Source organism: Papio anubis, chromosome 2 (assembly GCF_008728515.1).
Source record: "Papio anubis isolate 15944 chromosome 2, Panubis1.0, whole genome shotgun sequence".
Taxonomy (NCBI): domain Eukaryota; kingdom Metazoa; phylum Chordata; class Mammalia; order Primates; family Cercopithecidae; genus Papio; species Papio anubis.
Genome location: NC_044977.1, coordinates 151,260,331 through 151,287,504, shown reverse-complemented (window position 1 = coordinate 151,287,504; position 27,174 = coordinate 151,260,331). Strand labels below are relative to the sequence as shown.

At 40.5% G+C, this 27,174-nt stretch overlaps 1 protein-coding gene and 1 long non-coding RNA gene across 6 annotated transcripts in view; one reads left to right on the top strand and one right to left on the bottom strand.

The window, feature by feature from the left end:
- Positions 1-3,858, bottom strand: part of LOC103882325 — a 146,615-nt gene extending 142,757 nt beyond the window's left edge. For 3 of the 5 annotated variants that reach the window (XR_001900073.3, XR_001900071.3, XR_002520185.2), the window contains exon 1: positions 3,621-3,852. This is a non-coding gene — a long non-coding RNA (uncharacterized LOC103882325). Of the gene's footprint in view, positions 1-3,620 lie in introns of all 5 variants that reach the window. The other 2 variants (XR_002520186.2, XR_001900074.3) reach the window with 2 other exon arrangements.
- A 52-nt stretch (positions 3,859-3,910) lies between these two features.
- On the top strand, positions 3,911-26,727 carry TRIM42 (tripartite motif containing 42). The gene is made up of 5 exons (XM_003895029.3): positions 3,911-4,452; positions 8,330-9,027; positions 13,590-14,410; positions 16,799-17,023; positions 26,465-26,727. Exons 1-5 carry the CDS (start codon positions 4,112-4,114, stop codon positions 26,549-26,551), a joined length of 2,172 nt encoding a protein of 723 aa, XP_003895078.2. The 5' UTR covers positions 3,911-4,111; the 3' UTR covers positions 26,552-26,727.
- Positions 26,728-27,174: the final 447 nt, after the last annotated feature.

Genomic DNA, 27,174 nt, shown 5'->3' with positions numbered 1-27,174 from the left:
TCAGTAAACTAACACAGGAACAGAAAACCAAATACTGCATGTTCTCACTCATAAGTGGGAGTTGAACACAGGGAAGAGAACATCACACACCAGAGCCTATAGTGGGGTGAGGGGAAAGGGGAAGGAGAGCATTAGGACAAATACCTAATGCATACAGGGCTTAAAACCTAGATGATAGGTTGATAGGTGCAGCAAACCACCATGGCACATGTATACCTATGTAACAAACCTGCACATTCAGCACATGTATCCCAGAACTTAAAGTAAAATTTTTTTTAAAAAAAGAGAAACCAATTTTTCTACAAATTAATTTGAGTGCCATTTTGTTCCTACCAGGAGCTTGATGGGAATCAGAGGTTCCTGTATATTTATAAACTGTATATTTACTTTAGAATAATAAATCATATTGTATTAGTCTGTTAAAAAATTTCTCAACAGAATACTAGCAATCCAAATCCAACAAAATATAAAATTACATCATTATGAAATGGGATTTATGTCAGGAACAGAAAATTTACCCAACATATGAAAATCAAATAATTAATTTGATTATTAAATTGACTCAACATATTAAAATCAAATAATATACCTGAATCTGATAAAAGGACATCTATAAATAACCGACAGCAAATGCCATAGTTAGTGTTGAAAAACTAAAATTTTCCCTTAAGATTAGGAACAACACAAGGATGTCCACTCTTGCCAATTCTGTTCAACATTTTACTTGAAGATCTAATCAGGGAAATCAGGCAAGGAAAATAAAAAAGGGCCATCTAAATTAGAAAGGAAAAACTGAAAATATCTTTATGCACAGATAACACAAAGTTATATATATAAACCCTTTAAAATAAATTTTAAAAATAGAGCTAATAGTAATTTCAGCAAGGTTGCAAGATACACATAGAAGTCAATATAAATGGCCCTATTAAAAATCAGCTGTATTTCTACACTAACAATGAACAATCCAAATATAAAGAAAATCAATTTTATTTACAGTAGCATCAAAAGAATACTTAGGAATAAATTTAACCATATAAGAGCAAGACCTGTACAATGGAAACTACAAAATATTGTTAAAAGAAATTAAAGATGACCTAAATAAATAATAAAATATTCTATGTTCATGGATCAGGAAACTTAATATGGCAATTCTCCCCAAATTTATCCACAGACTTAATGCAATAGCTATCAAAATTCTAGTGGACTTTTGCACAAAAAATAGTAGTGCTGATCCTAAAATTTATATGAAAATATAAGGTAATGTTAAAAGAGAAACAAAAGAGAAGCTTTCCAATTTCAAAACATACTACAGAGCTGCAATAATCAAGACGGTGTGACTAGCACAAGGATAGACATATAGATCAAAGGAATAGAATTCAGAGTCCAGTAATAAATCATATATGTATGGTGAGTTGATTTTCAACAAGGGTTTTAAGACTACTCAATGGGAAACAATAGTCTTTTCAACAAATGTTGCTATGGCAATTGGATATTCACATGCAACAGAATGAAACTGGGCCCCTAACTCCCACCAAATACAAAAGCAATTCAAAATAATTCAAATACCTCAGTGTAAGACCTCAAACTATAAAGCTATTATAGGATTACGTAGGTGTAAATCTTCATGGCCTTGGATTAGGCAGTGGTTTCTTAAATGACACCAAATGGGCAAGCTACAAAAAAATATAGAGATAAATTTGACTTCATCGAAATTAAAACCTTTTGTGCTTCAAAGGACACCATTTAAAAATGTAAAGACAACCACAGAATGGAGAAAATAGATGCAAATAATACCTGGTTAGGGTCTAGTATCTAGCTAATACAAAGAGCTCTGACAACTCAACAATAAAAGGATATTAACTCCATTTTAGAATGGGCAAAAGATTTAAAGAGACCTTTCTCTAAAGAAGGCATACAAATGGCCTATAAGGACATGAAAAGATTCTCAACATCACTAGCCATCAGGGAAATCCAAATGTAAATCACAATGAGATCCCACTTTATAACTACTATAATAGCTATAATCAGAAGAAAAAAAAAAGACAAGAAGTTTGGGAAAAGATGTGGAGAAATGGTAATTCTCATACATTACTGGTGGGAATGTAAAATTGTGCAGTCACTTTGAAAACAGCTTGGCATTTCCTCAAAAAGTTAAACATAGGGTTACCATATGATTCCACACCTAGGAACCTACCCAAAAGAACTGGAAACATATATTTCTACAAAAATGTATACAGAAATGCTCACAGAAACATTCAAACATTTAACAGCTAAACGGTGAAAACAATCTAAATGTCTATTAACCGACAATGAATACAATGTGGTATATCCACACGAAATTATTCAGCCACAAAAAACTAAATACTGATACATGCTATAACATGGATAAACCTTGAAAACATTATGCTAAATTAAAGCCAGACACAAAAGCCACATGTTATATGATAGCATTTATATGAAATTTCCAGAATAGACAAATCCATAAATACGGAAAAGTAGAGTATTTGCTAAGGGCTGGGGGAAAGGAGAAACAGGGAGAGACTGCTAATGAGTGTTTTACGGGGGTGATGAAAAGATTTTGGAATTAGATAATGGTGAGAGTTGCACAATTTTATGAATATACTGAAAACCATTTATGTGTTTACTCTAAAATGGTGAATTTAATGGTGAGCGAATTACATATTAATAAGTTTTTAATAAGACCTTATAGAAGGCAATCGTGAAAATGTATCATAAATCTGGGAATGAAACTCTAACCTGTGTGCCTGGAGAACAGAGAGAGATATTGATAAAACTGAGTTTTGGCAAACATGTGGGGAAAAGGTGTTTCACTTTTTTGAATGTCTTATATTCCTTGCTGGTATTAACTGGCACATTTGAGTAAGAAACTGAGCATTTTGCATTAAAAAAAGACAGATAAAGCACATATCCTATGATCCAGGATTTTCACTTGTAGAAATCTAATATCGATGTGTGGCTGGCATAGTTGGCACTCAGTGATTTTCTCTCCTATTATAAAGGTGATAACCATAGGGAGAGATAATAAATTATGCAGTAAATTCCTGCAGCCAAACTCAGCTCTCACTTCTGCTTCTTTTTATAAAAATAAGACAGTATTCATACTCTAATGTACCATGACCATGAAATTTCTGTTCGTTTAATCTTTGCAAGTTGCATAAATGGGAAAGCGAAATTCTTCCCTAAAATATAGGGTCTTTTTTCTAGGGATACTGAGCGTATACTAGCAGAACAGTTAAAGATTTCACGTAGAGTTCCAGCCTCTTTTTGGAGTGGGAGTAGGATGGGAAAAGACAGAAAGCCTGAACCTCACCCAATCACCATGAAGCTACAAAAAAGCAAAGAAATATTCAGAGTGACTTATGTATAAAGCTTCATGAAAATGAGCAGTGTCTATGCATTGATAAAATCAAGTACTACTGAAAGAAGTTCCTAAGTGAACCTGTATATATTTTTTCTTTAACTCTCTCTCTGAATGGTAATATCTCTTTAAATATGACACTGCTATTATTTGTAAATACTGTCCTTCGTTCAAATAGAATTCTATCAATTCCTCTAACATGTGGAAAAACATGTGAATCTACTTTTCTAATTAACCATACCCAAGTCTTTCAGTCTATGAAGACATAATCTGAAGTCCACTTGCCCAAATCGCAGGCAGAACACCAAACAAGGAGAAATAGCTTCAGAAATCTACTCCATTATCCAAAAGGTGACAAATGACAACTAAACTTCCAGGATGCTCATTGCATCACCACTCCTCTACAGCTGGTTCCATGGAAGCATGGAGTGTCCACCAACATACCTGCTACCACCCACAAGGCCGCATCCTCCTACCCACCCAGCATGGTAGAGACACAGGGATTGTGACATAAGCAAATACCCTCAGACTGATATATGTAAATGCCAGCCTAGGAGCTTCCTGGTAGGGACACCAGCTGTGAAGGCCTCATAACAGCCAACTTCTTGCAACTCTCAAGCTGACGGCCTCACGAAGGGGAGGAAGGACTCCTCCACTGGAGAACTGATAGCAGTATTCTGGTAGAGGAGGCATCAAGAGCCCTAGGAGGCCAGCGGTAATCATGTAGGCGCTATGGAAACTGCTATGTGCGTTTGCTGTCCATGTTGTACATGGCAGAGATGTTGTCCTCAGTTATGCTCCTGTCTGTGCTGCAAGTTCATCTTCACCTCAGAGCGGAACTGCACCTGCTTCCCCTGCCCTTACAAAGATGAGCGGAACTGCCAGTTCTGCCACTGCACCTGTTCTGAGAGCCCCAACTGCCATTGGTGTTGCTGCTCTTGGGCCAATGATCCCAACTGTAAGTGCTGCTGCACAGCCAGCAGCAATGTTAGGTGCTACTACTATGAGAGTCGCTGCTGCCGCAATACCATCGTCACTTTCCACAAGGGCCGCCTCAGGAGCGTCCATATCTCGTAAGTGTCAGACACTGGATGTGGGGCCACATTGGCTCATGAAAACTAGGGACCACTTGCCAGCTGTGAAGTCCACAGGGCAGGCCAGTGTGCCTCTGAGTTCATTTCTTTATCTAAAAGAAGGAGCTAAGAATTTTGTAGCAATTAACTGTATCCTAAATGGTCACTATGTATGTAGACCATGAGTTCCAAATCTAAGCGCCATTAACTATGAAACTGAGCACTTCACTCCTCTGAACCCCAACTCTCTCATCTGTACAAAATAGTAATAGCTAATAGTTAGTGCTTAAGCAACTTGCCAGGAACTTCATGCATGACCCCAGCTAACCCCTCACCCTAAGTCCACTGTTTCCATGAGGAAACTGAGCCTTTGAGAAGTAAAGTTGCCCCAGGATCACACAGCTAGAAAGATGCAGTCAGGATTGGAACCTAAAATTTGGGATCTTAACTTTAAAATGCTATATTGCAAAATGGAGACAATACCTCCTTCCCATGATATTGTAGATATAAGGATTAATGTACGTGCTTTGTAATCTGTATGTGACATAAAAATATAAACTGCTCTTTCTCTTCCTATGAACTCTTAATACCTGCAACATTTAATGGAAAAGTAAGAATTTCTACAGGGCACTTTTGACCCTGAGGATCATATAAATACCCCATACATCCATGAACTCCTACTACCTTGTTTTTCCCATCCAGAAGTCATAGTACTCAGGGTCTCAATTACGCATTTGGAGTACTAACCCTCCATATTAGGTCCTACATTATCCTCACCTGCTCTACCAAACCAGTCTTTTTAGGTCACAGATGAGGGGAGTCTGAAGTAGTAAGAGCACACTTCTTAGAAGGGGAAAGATGACATCACCATAAGACGACAGGATTAGAAGAGGCAGAAAAATAGAAGGCAGTTTGAAGGCTTTCAAGCCTGGAAAAGCAATTCTGTAAGCAAGGGTTCAGTGAATTCAGGGGAAAGATATTATCCATCTTGCAATTAAACATTTAGTAGATGTTTAACAAACATAACTCTCCACCCATGACCCTCTCATAGTGTTTGCATAAATAGGAAATCCAGGGATTCTCGATGCAAGTCTAGAAATCCTAAAGCATGGAAAATAGTGTCCACACTCCTCTCTTAACTACCTCATTTTCTGTGCAGCAGCAGCTGAACCCCTGAGCCCATTTCAACAGGAAAGGGATAAAATTGGTGCTTTAGGAAAATGCCTTAGGCTCAGTAGCTCCCCAACATTATTGTGCATTGAAGTCACCTGGGGATCTTTTAAAATTACTGATGCCTGATCCCCACCCCCAAAACATTGATTTTATTGGTCTAGTGTACCACCTGAGCATCTGAATTAATTAGAATCAACCCCCGCCTTCAGGTGATTCTAATGTGTAGAATGGCCTGCAGGGGGCTAGGAGGGAAGCCAGGAGATTTGACAGGTGATACAGCAAGAATCCAGGTGCAAGAACAGGCCTGATTTTGGGAGAGAGGGGGCTGTGCAGAGGAGCAGAGACAGGATATCTCAGCAAGAAGATAAAAGCGCTGGGCTTGATGACTGTTTTGAAATGGAACCATGGCCACTGAATGCCCCATCCGAGCCTAAGGCTTTTGGAGGATGGGCAGGGATGCTACCACAAGTGTTAGGAGGTCAGCTGCGGGTGCTTTTCTTCAATCTAACCTCTCTCCTGGCTTCTGACCCTCTGCCTCCCCTGTTTCTCATCACCACTTTCTGTTCAGCACCTTGCTTGTCCTGCCTCACTCTGGTCTCATTCATCCCTCTCCATCTTAGTCTTTTTCTCACTTCCTTTTTCACCTCTAACACAGCTACCTAGGCCATTAATACCTGTCTCTTAGCCCTGAGACCTCTTTCTCATCCTCCAACACCTCCCTCCCCCCTTCTTCTTTCTTTTTTGTGAAAATGCTAGCTCATGAGCTTCCTAGTAGAGATACCTGCTATGAAGGCCTCATAACAGTCTCTCTTTATATTATACCTCCAGTCCTTACTTTTTTAGGAAACTAAAGTCCATCTGGGCACTACATGGACAATTGACCTGTACCTCCAGGTGATCCCTTAAGGACCCATGCAGGAATCTGGGAAAGCAGAGAGGAAACAGAGCTGAGAACATCGAGGCCAGCATGCCTGGAGTTCCCAGATCCCTAAGGGACAAATTTTCCAGTTGCCTTAATCCACACAGGAAGCATTCTCTGTCACCACAGGGCCACTCCATTCCAATATACTTGGGAAGCACCTGTGACTGTCTGGACTCAGACATAGGGAGTGGGGAAGACAGGGACACATAAGGAATGCAAGAAGACAAAAGTAGAAAGAAACACAGCCACAATGTCAAGATTAGTATCCAAATACTATTATGCAAACAGAGGAGATAGCAATAGCGGCAAATTGTGTGCCTATTTACACCTCCATTCCCACAGCTAATTCATTTATTTTTATACATTGCATTTGCTGATTTTAAGTTCTTAGAACAGGCACTTGAATTTTACAAGTATGCTTTTACTCCATAGTTCTTACGATTAAATATATGAAATCAGCCTCAGGCATTAGACAAATGGAGAGCTTTAACACACACAAATGAAACAGTAGAAACACATACTTTTCACAGACTTGGCCACTATTTTCCTTTACTGTGATTTCTCTCTACTGCAGACATTAGCTGGCTAGTAGCAAAGGGATGTAATTATAGTGGCCACATTTACTGAATGCTTACTATGTACCAGCAGTTAAGCACTTACATGGATTATCTCATTTAGACTTTATAAAAACCTCACAAAGCAAGTAGTACTGTGAGCTTTGATTTATAGTTAAGAAAACTGAACATGAGAGAGGTTTAAAAAAACATCTCAGAAGGTACAACTGTAAAGTTGTGCATTTTTATCACACACGCTCTGCCTCTCAAGCCCAGATCCATTACCATTACCTATTGGTCTGGTTGGCAGACCACACAGGTTCTAGGCTTGGCTCAGGTACAGACTTGCTCTGTGTTCCATCTATGTACAATAAATAATGTCAATATCCTCCAGGAAAAAAAAAAAAAAAGCCCTAAGAACACACCTGTAGTTGGACAAGATTGTATTTATTGACTCATTGCAACAAGTGAGAATATAAAGCATGGGAAAGTGTAAAGTACCTTGAAAAGTTATTACAGGATTTGAGCTCATGTTAGGTGAGGACACGGAAGTAAATCTATTGAATATTTTAATAAATCTCATCTAGAAGGTGGGAAGAACAGAGTGACCCGAAAGCTGCTAGAAAAAAAAGAAAAAAGAAAAAAACACCATTTTTTGGTTTAAAAAAAAAAAAAATCAACCAGGATAGGGGGATGTTGGGTCATTTTTGTGATTTAGACAACGTTCTTGTCTGAGTCCAAACATTATAAAGTGGTCTTCTTTCTGCTTTGATCCAAAGTTACAGAGTGGCCTTCTCTGATACTGTGTTCTTTGATATTACCGATGTCCAACGGAACACCAAGGCCTAGCTGACAACGCCTGACCAGTCTCTGCGGCTTTTCCCTTGCTTAATAACAGCAAGCAGTTGCAGCACACTGGCTGTGTACCATGGACTGCTCTTAGTCCATACAAGCGTTAAACTCAATTTTAATCTTCTCAAGAAACTCTGACATGGGTACTAATTTTATAACAAGGAAACAGGCCGAGAGGTTAACTGGCTTACCTGAGGTCACCCCGCTGAAAAATGGTGGAGACAGGTTGAGAACGCAGGCACCTTGGCACTCAGCTCAGGCTCCTCACCACCACCCTAGACTGCCCCTCAGGAACCAAGAGTTCTTTCAGAGGTAGAGAGGCAGAGCAAGCTCTTGAGCCTGCCTCCTGAAACCCTGCCTTTGCTTCTCCTTTCAGCTCCAAGACTGCCCTGCGCATTGGGAGCAGCGATACCCAGCTGGATGAAGTGAAATCAGTACCAGCCAAGAGCCACCTGGTGAACCACCTCAATTGCCCCATGTGCAGCCGGCTGCGCCTGCACTCATTCATGCTGCCCTGCCATCACAGCCTGTGTGAGAAGTGCCTGCGGCAGCTGCAGAAGCACGCCGAGGTCACCGAGAATTTCTTCATCCTCATCTGCCCAGTGTGCGACCGCTCGCACTGCATGCCCTACAGCAACAAGATGCAGCTGCCGGAGAACTACCTGCGCGGGCGCCTCACCAAGCGCTACATGCAGCAGCACGGCTACCTCAAGTGGCGCTTTGACCGTTCCTCCGGGCCCATCCTCTGCCAGGTCTGCCGCAACAGGCGCATAGCATACAAGCGCTGCATCACCTGCCGCCTCAACCTGTGCAACGACTGCCTCAAGGCCTTCCACTCGGATGTGGCCATGCAAGACCACGTCTTTGTGGACACCAGCGCCGAGGAACAGGACGAGAAGATCTGCATCCACCACCCATCCAGTCGCATCATCGAGTACTGCCGCAATGACAACGAATTGCTCTGCACCTTCTGCAAGTTCTCTTTCCACAATGGCCACGACACCATCAGCCTCATCGACGCCTGCTCCGAAAGGGCCGCCTCACTCTTCAGCGCCATCGCCAAGTTCAAAGCAGGTCCTCCCCTTCTCCACTCCTTCAGCCTAACTTCTAGTTCAGGAACACATGGGGAAGATGGCGCGGGGCAATCTGTTAAGTGAGTGCCTTAACAGATTCCACCTAGTGGAGCAATCAAGGCACCAGGAAACACTGTGCTATCCCGCAAGTCACTATCCTGGTGTCCGCTCCTGGTAACCACTACCAGTCACTTAACTTCTCCGTGCCTTGCTTTTCTCACCTATGAAATAGGGGAATAGTAGTGACCCCCTCACTGGATTGCCGTGAGGATTAAGTGAGTTACTCTATGTAAAGAATGCAAAAAGTCATATGACAAGTGCATGAAGATTCTATAATCTTGATTATAATCTGCATGTCCTCAGGTCTCATTTTCTCCTTTGGAAAATGAAGACTTTGATCCTATAGTATACTGACGTTCTGTGACGTTCTAAGGTGTTCTGTCACTGTTGGATCGCTTTGGTTTTCCTAAATGTGCAGGGGGAAAGAATGAAGTCAGTGCTGAGGATTATCTCAATGTTAAATTTCCCTCCATGAATTTTTTCCAAAACTTGCAGATGCCAAAGTAAATAAACTGGCAGCAAACATATAACAACAGGGACAACTCATAACTAGCCAATGGTATTCTAGTCAACAGCTTGTTTTTCCTCTGCATTCTTATTCGTGGTGATTTGGTTGTTTTATATTGTTACATATAATATTGCTTTAAGTGAAATAATATTTCAGTGATGGAACCAAGCGTAATAATATTTCACAGGATTCAGCAAAGAGCCCATAATTTCTTGTTTCAGTGACAAAACCAAGTATAATCATATTTCACAGGATTCAACAAAGAGCTGCATAATTTCTGGGTATGTCTCTACCTGGTCAGACATTAGAATCCAAAAGATTCCTTTAGTGCCCTTTACCCTCAGGAATAGTTCCTTGTATAAGGGCCAACTTTACTCAGGCCTGTGGAGCACATTTTGTCTAATCTCAATAGTGCTACAGTACAGGCATTAAAATGTCCTCCATGGATAAGCCAACTGCGGTTCAAAAAAATAATTAGGACAGGCAGCTAATAAGTGGCAGATGCAGTCTATTTGACTCCAGTGTCCACCATTAATTCCACAACATTTATTTGACAATCTACTCTGTGCTAAGCAGCGACCAGAATCTGAAGATGAAGAGATTGAAGGGGAGGAAGGGGGAACCACTGCCACCACCCATGGTCTGTTTCATTAAGGAGTGGCCTGCAGTCAGTTACCAAAGTGCACCAGATCAACCCAGGCCTTTCCCATTGTCAGATCTGTTAGTCTCCAACATTCAGATAGGCCTATACATTGGGAGGGAGGCAGCTTTTCCCTGAGCTGCACAGAAAGGTCCCACTGGATATAAAGGTGGGTCCAAAACAGGCTTTGCTAATGACCACATCACCCCTGACTTCTCAGCAGCTTCAGGAATACCTCGAGTTTTCGCAATTGCCACATACCTGGAAACATTGCTTGTCAATTGACATTTATTTAATTCTGGAACCACCACCAGGGAAGACTTCATATTAAAGGAACCCTGCAGGAACCACATATTATCAAGAAAATGGTAGAACTGTTGGTTCCAAAAGGGTTTTCTGAAGGTGGGACTCACTGCTTCCCTAGGCCAGGGCTTGTCTGAATTCTTTGGCCAAGCATGGCAAGGGTGCTGCTCTCTACAGCCTATTGTGCCTTCCATCCCTCTGTAGGGAACCTTGTCCTTAATACATGTGAAACTTAAGATAGTTTTCTGAGTCCAGGGCACCTAAAAGTCAGACAACAAAGCTCAATTCTAGGTGGGGGGGAAATGCCTGTCCAAATTCCAAGGAACCCAGCAGTTGGAAAGGGAAAAAGGGATAATAGGTAAATTAGATATTAGCTATAAGTAAATAATTTAACCTTTCATCCTTGACGAAGACAGAAACAGACACACAACATTTTTTTAACCAGGGTTCAAACTTGTTCGTGAGCACTTGATTCACTTTTCTGGGAGGTACCATAAATTGGCATTCTAAACAGATCTCCGTGTTATTCAAAAGCAAGTGATCTGGGAATACACATTGAGAAACTTGGGGACGTAGAGAGAAGATCCATTTTAGAAGCTTTACTAAAAACTGATGCCCCTCTCCCATCCACACAGAGGTGCAGGCTCAGCAAGACGGACTTTTAAAAAACTCCTCATGTGATTCTATGGTGCAGGCAAGGTTGAGAACCACTGGAATAAAGGGAGCTCAAAAGTTTAGGTCCCTGCCACTCAAAGTGTGGTTCGAGGACCAGTAGCATCGGCATCACCTGAGAGCTCGTTAGAAATGCAGAATCTCAGGACCCACCCCAGGCCTAGTGCACTAGAATCTGCATCTTTAACATGATCCCAGGAGATTCTCTGGGTTAGCTTCTAAACCTCACTGCACACTGCCTCGCCTGGCTTCCTGAGCCCCACTACAGGCCCGTTCATTCAGAATCTTAGCAGGTGAGTCCAAGGGAAGAGGTTTTTTTTTTAACACTCTCTCAGGTTAATCTGGTAGTCACAGAGTGCTGAGAGCCACAGCTGAAGCAATTAAGAACCTAGTTTGGAGCTAGACAAATAGAATTAGGGACAAAGCCAAGTTTCTCCCATTTACCTGATGTGTAACACTGTGCAGTCACTTCACTTCCCTGGGCCTCAAGCTTTTTCATCTATAAGTGGAAACAATATCTTCCTTGTAAGAAGATATATGTGATATATAATAACATATGGATCTGGTCCATAAAAAGTGTTTAATAAATAACAACTAGTTTTAAGTGTATTACCTAAAAAGAGAGCTTGATTTGACTTCATTTAAAATCAGCTCTTGCAGAGCTTTCATATTTGTAGAAGTTTGGGATGGGACATTTCTGGCTTCCTCTGTCTTTTTTCTCCTCCTGGAGATGCCTTTTTCCCCTCATCTAAGAAATTTTTATCCTGCTTCTCAGGACTTTGCCCTACATAAGCCTAATTAATCCCTCATACAGCAAGAAATTTCCTATCCAAGTATCTTTAACAGTAGGTAACTATTGAATAGTCAAAGAAAATAATGCACAAAGTAGAATTCTGGCTGCCATAGTCACAGTGCATTGGGGAGGGCAAGACGCACTTCTCAGCACTGAAATCGCACCCTAGTAGTTTCCCTTTCAGTCTCACCTGCATCACCTCATCTTTTCTGAGCCACTGTGAGAAAGGAGATGGCAAGAAAACAGTGGGGCTTCAGGGAGTTAGCCAGAGAGTGACACTGCTGGCATTCACCAATGAGATGTTAGAAGACAGGAAAGAATGGCTTTTACTCAACAAATACATTTGCTCACCTCTACACACCATAGTCATAGTGGTAATGTGGTCCCTGTTCGCATGATCTGACAGAACTCTAGGGTTTCCCATACTCAAGTGCACACCCTTGTTATAATGACCACCACTCACAGAAGTCCAGCTTCCTATGAACCAGGATAGTGTTATGAACCAAGTCCAAAAATAGCTAGTCATCCCTACTTCTGAGTAAAATTTGATGAGGATTATGGCCCATCAATTCACTGAAGAGTTTACCTTCATGAGAAGAATCTTATCTGTAGAAGATTGACATTCTTCTAACGGCCACAGAAGGTTGATATTCTTCAAATTGCTCCTTAATGCCTCAAATCCTCTAAAGCTAACAAAGGTATTCATTTCACCTTTCACATAAAGCCCATTTCACAGATAGAGATGTGCCACATGCTCACCCTGCTATAGCATCCTTCAATTATAGTATCTTTGGATTTATTCATAACTTGAGCACAGATGCCCTCTCATAATCACATCCATATCCTTAGTGCCTAAAAGATACATGGCGTGTAACAGGACTCCAGTAAATGTTTGTTGAATGACTGAGTGAACTTAAAGTCCAAATACCATATGAGGGGCACAAGATAAATTGGTTTTCCTTGAAGTGTGACAGCAGACTCTTTTTTGAAAGCAGTGGGGGAAAGGCAAAGAGAAGTGACATAGCTGAACCACAAGACAAACAAAGGGGGGAAAGGGCATGTAAGAGTGCCACCTCAATGAAGGGAAGCTTTGCTAATTTCCCACTGTTGTATAGGGCTGGAGGCTTAGCGAATGATGCAAGACAACCTTTAGAAGTAGTCAGCAGAAACTTAGTTCTTCCTCTCACCATTGCAAAAGCTTAGGTTTCCGACAGGGAAAAGCAGGCACCAGTCACTTTGTGACTTCACCTCTTCTCAAGTCCAACTTGCAGACAATTGAAATCTGGTAAAAACCAATATCAAGGGTGGGCTTGAACTTCCAGTCTCAGACCCAAGGCCATAGGGATTACTGTTACAAGATAGAAATATCCCAGGGAAGGATCAGAGGGAGAAGAAGGGGAAGGTGTACTAAGGAGGCCAAATTCATTTCATAAACCTATTCTAGCCTGTTTCAGCCCAACTACAAGTGCCTTCCCTCCCTCTTCATTCACCTCCTTGGAGCCTAGGGTAATTTGTTCTAGCTTGCTACTGGCTTTGACACCTGGGGAGATGAAAATTTTAAAAGTAACTAACTTGGCATTTTTGCAGTCCGATATGAAATTGATAATGACCTAATGGAATTCAACATCTTAAAAAACAGCTTTAAAGCTGACAAGGAGGCGAAGCGAAAAGAGATCAGAAATGGCTTTCTCAAGTTGCGCAGCATTCTTCAGGAGAAAGAGAAGATCATCATGGAGCAGATAGAGAATCTAGAAGTGTCCAGGCAGAAGGAAATTGAAAAATATGTGTATGTTACAACCATGAAAGTGAACGAGATGGATGGTCTGATCGCCTACTCCAAGGAAGCCCTGAAGGAGACTGGCCAGGTGGCATTCCTGCAGTCGGCCAAGATCCTGGTGGACCAGATTGAGGATGGCATCCAGACCACCTACAGGCCTGACCCACAGCTCCGGCTACACTCAATAAACTGCATGCCCTTGGACTTTGTTGAGCTTTCCAGTGCCATCCATGAGCTCTTCCCCACAGGGCCCAAGAAGGTATGCTCCTCAAGGGACTCACTGCCCTCCCGCTACCCCGTGCACTCAGAAACAATGATTGCCAGGAAGGTCACTTTCAGCACCCACAGCCTCGGCAACCAGCAGATATACCAGGGAAGCTCCTCCATCTTATCCTTCAGCAACACTGAGGAGAAGGCCAAGGTGGGTCTGGAGGCCTGTGGGAGAGCCCAGTCAGCCACCCCCGCCAAACCCACAGATGGCCTCTACACCTACTGGTGTGCTGGAGCAGACAGCCAGTCTGTACAGAACAGCAGCAGCTTCCACAACTGGTACTCATTCAACGATGGCTCTGTGAAGACCCCGGGCCCAATTGTTATCTACCAGACTCTGGTGTACCCAAGAGCTGCCAAGGTAAGAAAAGTTCTGGGCCCAGTGGGGAAGGTGGGAGGGTTTGGGGTACAGAGTAGAAGTGAGTAGTCAGGAAAAGTTGCACTTATCTCTTTGACCTCTAGGATCTGGTCACTCAAATCTGCTCCTCTAGACTCTTTGTGGTCATCCCATTCAAAAGGGATAAGTTCCGGGAATCTTAAGTAACCCAAGATTAGCTTAAACCAAACAGTCAATATATTTAACTTATAGTCGTAAATATATCTGAAAGCCCTACCTCCACTGCAAAGGCAACTTCTCAACTGAAAGAGAACCCAATTTGGGAACCTAAGTAATTTGAAGACACTACTTGGCAGTGTAATGTTTCCCAAAGGAAACCCTGTAATAGAGACAGCACAGAAATTGGAGTTACAAATGCAGGCTCCATTACCTACCAGCTGTTTCCTCTAAATTGCTACCTTTCCTAAAGCAAATATCCAGACTCTCTATGATTTGGAAAAATTGGGAGGATCATCCCCGATGAAATTTCAACTCTTCTGAGATTCAACCCGCCTTGAAGGCAGAGAGTGAAGAGTGGGGTCTCTCACAGATCTCTATAAGCGCCATTGCCTGGCTTCAAGGGACATGACTTCCCTTTGACCCTCTTGACCTAACATGAACAACATGAACAAATGACCTTTTCTTTAACATACCTTTCAAATCTAGTTGAACCCACATTGAATTGTTTGTAGAACACTTTATTAAGGTTTATGGAGGAAAAAAATTAACGTGCAATGAAATATTCTATTTGAGTACCTCTTTCCTCCTCTTGGATTTTTTTCTAGAGTCAGCCCATGTCCTGCTCCCATGTGGCAGAGTTCATCTTTTGTCTCTCATAATCTGAGAACACTCCCAAAGACTTTTAGATCCTTGAGTTCTAAACTAGCAGTTCTCAAACATCGATGTGCACCTGGGGATCTTGTTAAAATGCAGATTCTATTTTAATAGGTTTCAATGGGGCCTGAGATTCAGGTTCTCACAAACTTCCAGGTGCTGCCAATGCTGCTGTCTACAGCCCACACTTTATTATTAAGGATCTAAAAAATGAAGGCCAGACACAGACCAAGCTCTACTTTTCCATTCTCCTGACACATCATAATCTATGTTTTGTTGTCTATAACTGACACAAAGAACAACCTATACTTTGCAAGATAGAACATTCCATGGGCTATTGACATAATGAAGTGTTTCTGCCCTTCACATAAGCAATGCCCATAACTGAGCAGCTGAACTACATTTCCAAATGATACTAGATCAGCAAGGCCTATAGTGTATGCTTATTACCTCAGGGATAGCACTGGGTCTCATCTCCTGACCAACTCAGACCTCTTGAGAAGTTGGCAGGCTCTTGCTATGGAGCCAGAGGATTGGTAATATCTGCTCTATACCTGGGCATGGAAAACAGTCACCCCATGCCACCTATTAGTCACCCCTGATGAGCTCAAAAAAGGGACCTATGCAAAACAACTCAGTCAAGTCATTTGCTGTCAAAAGAGAACACCTAAACCTATTTCCAGACAGTGATATTTGATTTTAAAATATCATTGATTCATATTTTAGGATAATGGAATGGACTTCATACAGGAATCATAGTGTTTAGCAATGCAGAAGATTAAGTCTATGTTAACATCACTCTCAAATCTTTAGGATTTTAGCATGGAAAATATTCTAAAACTTAATGTTGTAACTTTTCAATATGTACTGTTAATATCCTAGAGATTTTTTAAACTCAATTTTAGTTCTAGGAATCTCTTCCAAGAAAATTCTTAAAAATTCAGACAAATATTTATGCCCAACAGTATTTATTACAGCATTTATTTATTAGAGTATAAAATTAGAAACAACCTAAATGTTCAACCATAGAAGGATTAAATTATTTCGGGAGAAATTTTAAAGATGGTAGTTTACTGAATTTTTAATGATTTAGGAAAACATACAACATAAGTAAAAGAAAATAGAAATCAAAGCAACATAATCCAAGTTATATATATATGTGTTTGTGTGTGTGTGTGTTCTGAAATTGCAAAGAAATAATAATGAATTAACTGAATTGTGAGATTACGAGTGATGTTTATTTTCTTCCCCTCTATTTTTCAGTATTTTTCAAGCAGGAGGACAATTGTCACCTCCACGTTGGCTGACAGTAACAGTCACAAACCTTCTGTTTGTGAAACTCATTACAAGCATGATGCCAGGCCTCATCACACAGCCTTTCAAGACTTGTGCATGGTCTAATTAAAAGTCTTCGGCAGCTACAGGGGATAGGGTCAGCTTAAACTCACCCCACAGATAGTCAACATCACAAATCTTTAATGGAAAGAAAACTGAATGATGTATACTAGTACCACACCAGTATGTTCATTTCTTCCATAGGTTTACTGGACATGTCCAACAGAAGACGTGGACTCTTTTGAGATGGAATTCTATGAAGTCATTACTTCCCCTCCTAACAACGTACAAATGGAGCTCTGCGGACAAATTCGGGACATAATGCAGCAGAATCTGGAGCTGCACAACCTGACCCCCAACACAGAATACGTGTTTAAAGTTAGAGCCATCAATGATAATGGTCCTGGGCAATGGAGTGATATCTGCAAGGTACTGTGTACATTATTTCTCAGATTTTTTTTTCTATGATAGGTTCTGGATGAGACCCTGTTAAGATGATCATGAGATTATAGAACTCACCATGGGACTCTTCCTCTAAGCACAGAACATTTGTTAACTTGAGGCCAAAGAGAGGGCTGCTGGCCTCAACCAGACTTCGCAGATGAAGCCTGAGAATTGTTCTATTTGATTCAAAAACATTTGTTCTAGGCATTGTGTAGAGATGTAGAGATTCAGAGGAAAATAAACATAATCCCTGCCTTCAAGGTGCTCAGGGTCCATAAAAAAATAAGTGTTATGTGAGAAGGATATGAAATGATTGTGGTATGAGAAAGATAAAAATGAGGTGCTATTCTCAGGCAAGGATGGGTGCCAGATTTAACAAATAAAAATATAGGATGCTCAATTAAATTTGAATTTCTGGCACACAATAATTTTTATAAAATATGTCCAGTGCAATATTTAGGACCTATTTATACTAAAAACAATTGTTCATCTGAAAGTTGAGAAACTGCCACTAAGCAGGTCAGTGTGGGTTCCAAAAAAGAAAGGACAAAATTATTCCTATCTTCTTTGTGATCCAAGACTGATTCTTCTTTATATCTCCAGGGAATACACATTCATGAGTATAATTTTACTGATATTAAAAGGAGAAAGAGAATAAAAATACCAAGACTGCCCAGAGCTGCTCTCTTACCATATAACCATAAGGATGTTCTTTGGAATCAGGGTCGATTATGTCTTAATCAGGAATTCTTTAGAAGCAAACAAACAAACAAACAAAAAATCCATTCATTTCAGCTTTTGAAAAGATAAATTTATGACAAAGATAGAGACCACTCCTAGGATATGCATCTGATCTGATACCCAAGGGAACTAGAGAGTTGTCAGTTTCTCTCCCTCTCTCTCTTTCTCTTCTCTTTGTCTCTCCGTGCTTCCTTCTCTCTCTCACTCTCTCATTCTCTTTGCTTCTCTCTGGATCTGCACCATTTTTGGCTAGCCCTTAGTTTCTGCTCCCTAAAATTCAGCTTGTATATGGTTTTGAATTGTCATGGCCCAACCTCTGTGTGACCTTAAAGCTCCAATGCCCAACAGCATCTGACCAACCATACTGTCTTTGTTTCCTTAGTCAAATGTTCGAGGAAAAGAATCCAACTGGTTGCTACCTCTAGTAATAAAGGCAAAGCAGGAGTAAGGGTGGTCAGTATACCAATATCAAATCTCCTAGGGTGGGACTACTCATCCTGGTTGCCAGCCCCCGGGGGGGGCATGCTCTACCTCACAGAGTCCAGCACCCATAGACACACACACACACACAGAGAGAGAGAGAGAGAGAGACAGGTCAAACCTGGCACAGGAAGGGCGTGGGATGGGGAATTCTGCTAGTCACTCCTCCTGCCAGCCTCCAGCCAATTACACTGCTGCTCAGTTGCCCCAAAGTCCTTCTCATTCTTGATACCCTTCTCTTCAGAGCATGGAATGGGAATGCCCATGGCTGCCCCACATCCGCATGTCTTCTTGACTATGGATTTTTCCTTTCTTCTAATCCCATCTGCCTTCTCAGTTTTTAGGAATTCCTCAAAATTATCTTGCCCATGAAGGGCACTCAGTGCTGTTGCTAAATACATATATATATAATTTTCAGATGCCAGGGAAGGAACAGGTGGAGATACCAAAGTATGTCATCAGTCACCACCTCAGTCCCTCTTGGCTTTTCTTAGGTAGAGGTTTTTGTTGCCCTCTGAAACTATGGACTCCTTGAGAACAAAATTCACATCTAATTCATGGTTCTTTCTCCCACAGTGCTTACCACAGCACTTTGCATATAGCAGGTTCTTAATGGTTATTGAATGAGTATATGAGTGAAAATGTGACCAAATAAATGAACATATAAAGAATGTCTAAATTAAAAAGCTAAGAAATAAATTGATAAATAAAATTAATAATTACAAAGTACCATAAGATGCCTGAAAGCTGTTAAGTGTTTTATACAATCAGTCAAGAAATGACATTCCCCTTGAAACTGTGTTTATGTGATTAATTTGCCCTCCCTGTAACAGAAGGAAATGCATTCCAGTCCCTTTCTTTTTTACACAATATCTAAATGAGCAGAGCCCTAATTAATGAGGTTTTCTGAAAGCTTCATTTTTATCTGACTTGAGGAGCTGCAATATAGATTTTTCCTTCAGAAGCAATTCTTCCTCTCTTCTTTGTGATTATATTAGCATTCCAGAGGAAAGACTGGTTTCCTTAACATTTGTCATGATTTGCATAAGTAAAGCCTTCAATACCAAATGAAAATAAGATGTGTGTTTGAATGACATTTATAAAGTTTCATAAAAGTAATGACTTCATTTCTTTCCTATAAAATCAAATTTTTTTCCTTGGCATCAGTTCTATGCAGGTATTCCTGAAAGGTTTCACTTAAAATGTTGCAATGAGGCAGCAGAATCATTTCTTATTCAAAATGTAATATTCCTATCACATGTATTTTTGTTTTAAAAAGTGAAATAACACCTTTTATGTTTTATTTGCATAACCTAGGACTTGGTTTTTAAGAGATGTATTTGGTGTATAATACATGCAGCAAGAAAATTAACTTTAATCATTTTGAAAGATCCCTTTTGAAAGTCATCTTTATGTCAGATGGGGTATATTCACTATCACTAATCATCCCAACCACTGGGAAAGGAGGGAGTGATTGCTTCCATTTTACAGATAAGAAAAATGAGGCTGTAAGAAGCAAAGTGGCCTCATGGAAGGAAGCAAAGTGTCAGGCCTCATGGAAGGACGAGGTGAGTGGACACCTTGGTCCGCATCCAAGCCCACAGCCCTTTCTTCCCCCATACCACAATCAGATGGAACTAAGTCTGGAACAGGGTAGGCTCAGCCTTGGGGACATAGTACTTTACTCTGGGAGAATGATGTCAAAGCCAACAGCAGGGAGGGCTGAACTTTTATTTTTTGAAAGTCAACATTATGCATTGAAAAGAGCATTGTATTTGGTCTTGTGTGCCTGGATTCAAGTCCCAACTCCACTAGCTGCAAGTCCATGAGGATAGGTGTTGGTCTTACACACCCTTTTGTGCCCATTGTCCCTAACTGAAAGCTTCTAACGTCAAAGAGCCTAACTAGTATTTTTGAAGGGTAGAGAAATGTGTTTTTAGGTAAGTCATGTACGTGTTGACCTCAGTTTCTTCTCCTGCTCTTCCTCTGGTCCTCAATATATCTGTTGACCATCATTCCCATTTCTGAAAACAGTCTCCTTAGTTTGACTCACTGTCCTCCTCTGACTTTATATCTCAGCTGACTTCCATGAAAGCTTCCCACAACAAATCTAACTGCCCATCTGTGTTTTAGTTTCCTATTGTTGTTGTAACAAATTAGTAGTTTAAATAATACAAATTTTTTATTTCCTTACAATTCTGAAGAAGTCCAAATGCGTTTCACTGGGTAAAATCTGTGTCCGCCGTATTGTGTTCCTTCTGGAGGACCTGAGGGAGAATACATTTCCTTGCTTTTTTCCAGTTTCTAGAAGCCACCCGCATTCCTTTCATGCCCCTTCCTGAATCTTCAAAGCCAGCAATATTGGGCTGAGTCCTCACACTAGCATCTCTCTGGTTTTCTTCCACCTCCATCTTCTACCTTGAAGGTCCCTTGTGATTGCATTGAGCCCACCTGATAATTCAGGCTAGTCTCCCTACCTGAAGACCAGCTGGGCCAGGTGCAGTGGCTCACACTTGTAATCCTAGCACTTTGGGAGGCCGAGGGAGGAGAATCTCTTGAAGCCAGGAGTTTGAGACCAGACTGGGCAACATGGCAAAATCCTGTCTCTACTAAAAATAAAAAAAAAAAAGTCAGCCGGGTGTGGTGGTGTGTGCCTGTCATCCCAGCTACTCGGGAGGTTGAGGCACGAGACTTGCTTAAGTCTGGGAGGCAGAGGTTGCAGTGGGCGAAGATCATGCCACTGCACTCCAGCCTGGGTGACAGAGTGAGACTCCAAGTAAAAAAGTAAAAAAGACCAGTTGACTAGCAACCTTAATTCCTCTTTGCTCTGTGTGTAACATAACATATTTAAAGATTCTGGGATTGGGACATGGACATCTCTGGGGTCCATTATTCTGTCTACCACAGTGCGTAATGTGGATGTCCTTGGTGTCTGATGTAGCTCAGGAAGTAGTCCTGCCAGCTGCCCTGAATCTCTGCAGTGCTGCTGTCTTCCTACTCAGCCTGTGCTCCTGCTGAAACCCCAGCCACACAGCAGGACTGCCTGTCCATCGTGAAATTCCCTTCCTGATTTTTCCTCTTCCTGCTGCAGACTCTCAGGGTGAGCCACACACCTTCAAAGATTAGGGTTGGAGGTCATTCAATCTGAATGACCACCAATATTTCACACTCAGAATAACTACCCCAAGCCTACCCGCACAGCCACCCACACACTCATAGTGGCTCTGTGCCCTAAAAGGAAACCAAGATGGTTTGCATTCTTTATCTTCTTAGAATTTATTCTTTTCCAAAGAGCTCCTGACCTTTCATGTAAGTAGAACCCTGTTGGTCCTTCCTTTACTTGCCCTGCAGATAGGCTTGAATCCTGGAACAAGTATAATTTAGGATCATGCTGGACCTGATTTCTTTTTAACCTCATGTACAGAGGTCTGAATTAATTATACACCTCAGTTATGGTCCATCGTTAGCACTGATCTATACAAAGATCTATTCTTATTTATATATTCCCTTTTGTGACATTCATTCTGTTTTATGTGTTCTTCCATGATTTGCATTGTTGTTTTCAATGTGTCATTAATTTACACAATTAGCATTGTGTTACATATCTTACTTTGTCTCTTACCTGTTCTTCTTAAATGTTGTGTTTTTATGTTCCATCCATGTTGTTATGGGCATTTTGTCTTTTATTCCTTATAATACATGATCTTTCAGAATGTGCATTTGTTCACTGCATGTTACCTCTCTATTTCAGGCAGGATGGACACCCAGGTGACCTCCAATAATGCTGTGGTGAACAGCCTTATATATGACACCTTATGGACACGATAGGGGTGTAAGGGTTCTCTGAGTTATTGATCAGTTTGCTAAGGCTTCCATAAGAAAATGCCACAGACTAGGTGGCTTAAACAAAAATTAGTTTTTGCACAGTTCTCGAGGCTGGAAGTCCAAGATCAAAATGTTGGCAGGGTTGGTTTCTCCTGAGACCTCTCTCCTTGGTTCACAGATGGTCACCTTCTCACTGTGTTCTCACATAGTCCTTCCTCTGTGCACATGCATTGTGATATCTCTCTGTGTTCAAATTTCCTTTTCTTATAAAGACAAAAGTTAGGTTGGATTAGGGTCCACTTTAATGGCCTCATTTTAATTAAATCACCTCTTTAAAGGCCCTATCTCCAAATACAGTCACACTCTAAGTACTGGGGGTTAGGGCTTCAACATATAAATTTGGGGTCAGGTGCAATTCACCCCATATTAGATACATATTATGAGTGAAATTTCTAGGCCACTGACATGTGGATACTTAATTTGACCACATCCATGTACACTTCCATAAGGAGTAGATTAGAGCTACTATACCCTAGGCCCCACCTACATTTAGCAAGATCCAACTTTCTATTATTTTGCTAGCCCAATAGGTATAAAATGATATGTCCTTATTATTTTAAATTTAATTTTATATTTTTGTTAGTTTTCAGGATTTTCTTTTCTGTAAAGGACCTGTTGATATCCTTCGCCCAATTTTCTATTGCATTTTTCTTTTTCTAAGTGATTTATAGGATGTCCTTATATATTCTAGGTAGTGGTTTTAGACATTGCTATTATCTTCTCTTCTGACATTTGCCTATCAGCTTTGTTCATAGTGTACTTCATAAAATAGCAGAAATATTTAATTTTGGTATAATCAAAATCATCAATTATTTTTTCCTTATGGCTTAACCTTTTGAAGTTTTATTTAAAAAGTCCTTTCTTAGGATTAGATCACAAAGATAACCTTCTATATATTCTTTTATTAAATTTACAGTTTCACCTTTCAAATTTAGCTATTTAATCTGTTCAGACTCTGCCTTTGTATGTATCAAATGTATGTATGTACTCTGCCTATGTAGTCTTAGGTAGGGATGTTCTTTTCCACCAAGTAGTGAACCAGTTTTCCCGATACCATCTACCAAGCAATGTCTATTCTTCATATTTATACAATGGCAATGCCACTTTTATATTCAGTTTCAATATATTTAGGGATATGTCTCTGAGCACTCTATTACATGCCACGGGTCTATATTCCTGCTCTTATATCAATACCATACTTGCTTTATTATTTTTGAACCTCAGCTTTCTGCCATGTCTATATGAACTGCTAAGGTAAGTATGCACATTACCCTTCTTTCGTTTGTTTGTTTGTTTGTTTGTTTGTTTGTTTGTTTTGAGACGGAGTCTCGCTCTGTCACCCAGGCTGGAGTGCAGTGGCGCAATCTCGGCTCACTGCAAGCTCCGCCTCCTGGGTTTACGCCATTCTCCTGCCTCAGCCTCCCAAGTAGCTGGGACTACAGGTGCCCACCACCTCGCCCGGCTAGTTTTTTGTATTTTTAGTAGAGACGGGGTTTCACCATGTTAGCCAGGATGGTCTCGATCTCCTGACCTCGTGATCCGCCCGCCTGGGCCTCCCAAAGTGCTGGGATTACAGGCTTGAGCCACCGCGCCCGGCCTCCTTCTTTCTTTTTTAGAAATTATTTAGCTAGTCATAGAAATATATTTCTTCATATACATTTTGGAGTAACTTGAATTCTTAGAAAACATTCAGATAGAATTTATTCAGAAGGCATTGTGTTTCTAAATTAATTTGGAAACAAATGGTATTTTTATAATATGTTTAAACATTTACTCAAACCATAGTCTATGTTCTTTACTGGGGTGTTTAAGTTTTCCTACATACGTACATGTATTCCTGGTTAAACTAGATTGTTTAGAGATCTAACATGCAGCATGAGGACTACAATTAGTAATATTGTATTGATAGAAAATTTGTTAAGATTTTAGGTACTCTTTTCACACACACACAAAAAGGTAACTATGTGAGATGATGGGCATGCTAATTTGCTTGCCTGTAGTAATTATTTTACTTTGTATACATATGTCAAAACATCATGTTGTATACCATAAATAAATAAACCAAATAGTTTACAGACTGTTGATATTATGAATATTATTTTATTATATTTTCTAATAGATTACCAGTTTAGAATAAAGACTATTTCTGTTTGTAGGGTAATCTTGATTCCAGCAGTCTCAAAAACTCTCTTACTATTCTGAGAGCCAATCTGCTATTTCTGCTTTTTTTTCCAGGCATATGATCCTATCTCCTATAAAGAATGATGGTTTTATCTGTTTACTTACAATTCTTGCAACTCTATTTCTTTTTCTTTCCTTATGACTTTGGCCAGAACCTTGAGTCATACATAAAATTGTGGCAGTGTTAGTAGATATCCTTGTCTTATTCCTGATATTAACGTTTCTCCATTGAGTTATTTTTATTTAGTTTGTATGGTATATAATCCTTATTAAGTTAAGGAAAATTACTTCTACTTCTAAGTTTCTGAGAAATAGGTACTTATTAAGTTTTTTGCATTATTTGAGATAATTACATGATTTTTCTCCTTCAGGCCATTATTCATGAAGTGAATTACATTGATTGATTTTTCTGATACTAAATTCCACTTCCATTCATGGAATAAATCCTGTGTGTGCATGATGTATTACTTTTTAATACAGTTGACTTCGGTTAGCTCATATTTTATTTCGGATTATTGCATCTATAATTATAAGGGAATTAGACTCAATTTTTGCTTATATTGTTTTTATCTGGTTCTGGAATCAATATATCACAAGCTTCATAAAAAGAGCTGGGAAACTTTTGCTCTTCTATTTTCTAGAATAACTCTTTCTTAAGAGTTTGGTAGAATTCATCTGAAAAGCAATATGAGCCTGGGACATTTGGGGCAGGGAAGAGATGTCAACTATCATTTCAATTTCTTTAATATTCCAAGTTTTGTTTTTCTGTTTCTTCTGTCCTCCTTTCTACCTGATTCCCTTGTTCATAGACACACCTCAATTCTCACTGCTCCATTCACATCACATACAGTCTTTATCTTTGAAGATTCTGACTATACTTTAAAGCAAAACCTCAATCTCCTATTTACGAGTTAATTCCTAGCCCCTCATAACACCATTCCATCTTCCTCATGCCCTCTGATAATTCTGTGTGTATCTTAGACATTATTTATACTACTTTTATCAGGATTATCTCTATGCATTATTTCCATTTCTATTCAGCAATGGATAATCTAATATCATGTATATAATATGACCTTTGCCTTGCATGCAGCCCTGTTTTCTCTAAAACCAAAAATTTTGTAAAAGTAGACAGCATAATGCTAATAAGGGTCTGGCTTCTTTGTTTTTGCCCTTTCCCTTTATATACAAATATAGAAGGTTAAAAGCTTTGTACATAGAGACTTGTGCCCTGTATAAACATTCCTCTTCACTATCCAAACCTCACCCCCATTCTATCTCAAGTCCTCATTCACCTCAGTAGAACCCATTGATCCAGTGGACTGTCTCATCCCTGGGTCTCGACCTCACTCCATAAATGTTTGGGGGGAAGGAATGGGAATGCTGCCAGACCAGACTAGTGAAGAAACCCAGTATCTTCAAGGTACGACATGGAGGGCAACATCTAAGCTAACTTGGTGAGATTTCTAGGAGGGTTCTTCTTACCCCTCGTGCCCAGTACAGTCTTTCTTTTTCAGGTAGCACTGACCATTCACTGTGATTAAAGATAGTATGAAATGTTTCTGCTAGCATCAAAGGAAAACAATTCGCAGATTTACAAATTATAGTTCTATTCACTGGTCATCTACTTCTCTAAGAATCTTCTCTTTTCCATAACTAGTGTTGGGACTACAGAGATGAAATACTGTCATTTCCCCCACACCCCAATCAAGGTGCTCATGGTCTGGTAAGAAAATCAGACACATTAGCTGAAACTTAACAACAGATAAGAGCTGTGACAGAACCAAGTTCTAATGACTGAGGAAGGATACAGGGGATCCTCTATGGTGAAGCTCACCTGCGGTCCAGCCCCCTCACTGTCATCAGCACTCAGTCACATGAGCTACCCAAAAAGGAAGTAGGATCTGACCTGTGGAATCACAATCCCAGCACACTGTAGCTGTGGGGCTTTGGGAAAGCTGCCTGGTCCTTCTGAGCCTCAGCTTCTTCGTCTATAAAGTGGTGCCAACAGCACTGGCCTCATGTGGTTGTCATGAGGAGTTAATGAAATTATGTGTGTAGTGTCTGGCATGCAGAAGGGCCCAGGCTACTGGGAGCTGTTGTTTATTGGGTGCCATGACTCTTTGCTTCTGATTGCAGGTGGTAACACCAGATGGACATGGGAGGAACCGAGCTAAGTGGGGCCTGCTGAAGAATATCCAGTCTGCCCTCCAGAAGCACTTCTGAGCCCCTTCAGAGCAGGAAGCAACCTCAGACTCATCACAAAGTAGACATATATACACACACATATGTATGTATATTTTTCTCACCACATTCTTCAAGGAGGTTGTAGAAAAATGTTTCCGTGACCTCTCAGCTTTCCAACAGTAATCTTGTAAGAGCTAATAAAAGGAAATACCTGACATGGCTTGCTGTTTGTTCAGTGACAGCTATTCGTTATGATGGCAGTAATAAGCAAGACAGTCAGTAAGTCTGTATGTTTCCATCTGCTCAGGTCTAGTCCTAGGCTCAGAATTCTGTGGTGTTTTGTAGGAGCACCACCCAGCTTCTGGATGGTAAAAAGAGCACTGTATTTTGCAGTCAGGACCCCCTCCGTGTGCATTCTAATGCAGGCCTAACTAGCTTTGAGTGTTTGGGCAAGTCGCTGATTGCCGCGGAATTCATTACCTCACCAGGTAGTCTATTTTAAGTAGCCAACATTAAAATATTTTTCTTAATTGTTGAACTTGAATTTGCCTTTTCACAACTTTCAGCCCATGGTCTGAGGTCTACTCTAAGTCATAAGGAATGAGAGCCCTCCCTCTTCTCCTTCTGGACATAGCAAAGGAAGAACGGTAGAATGCCCGGTT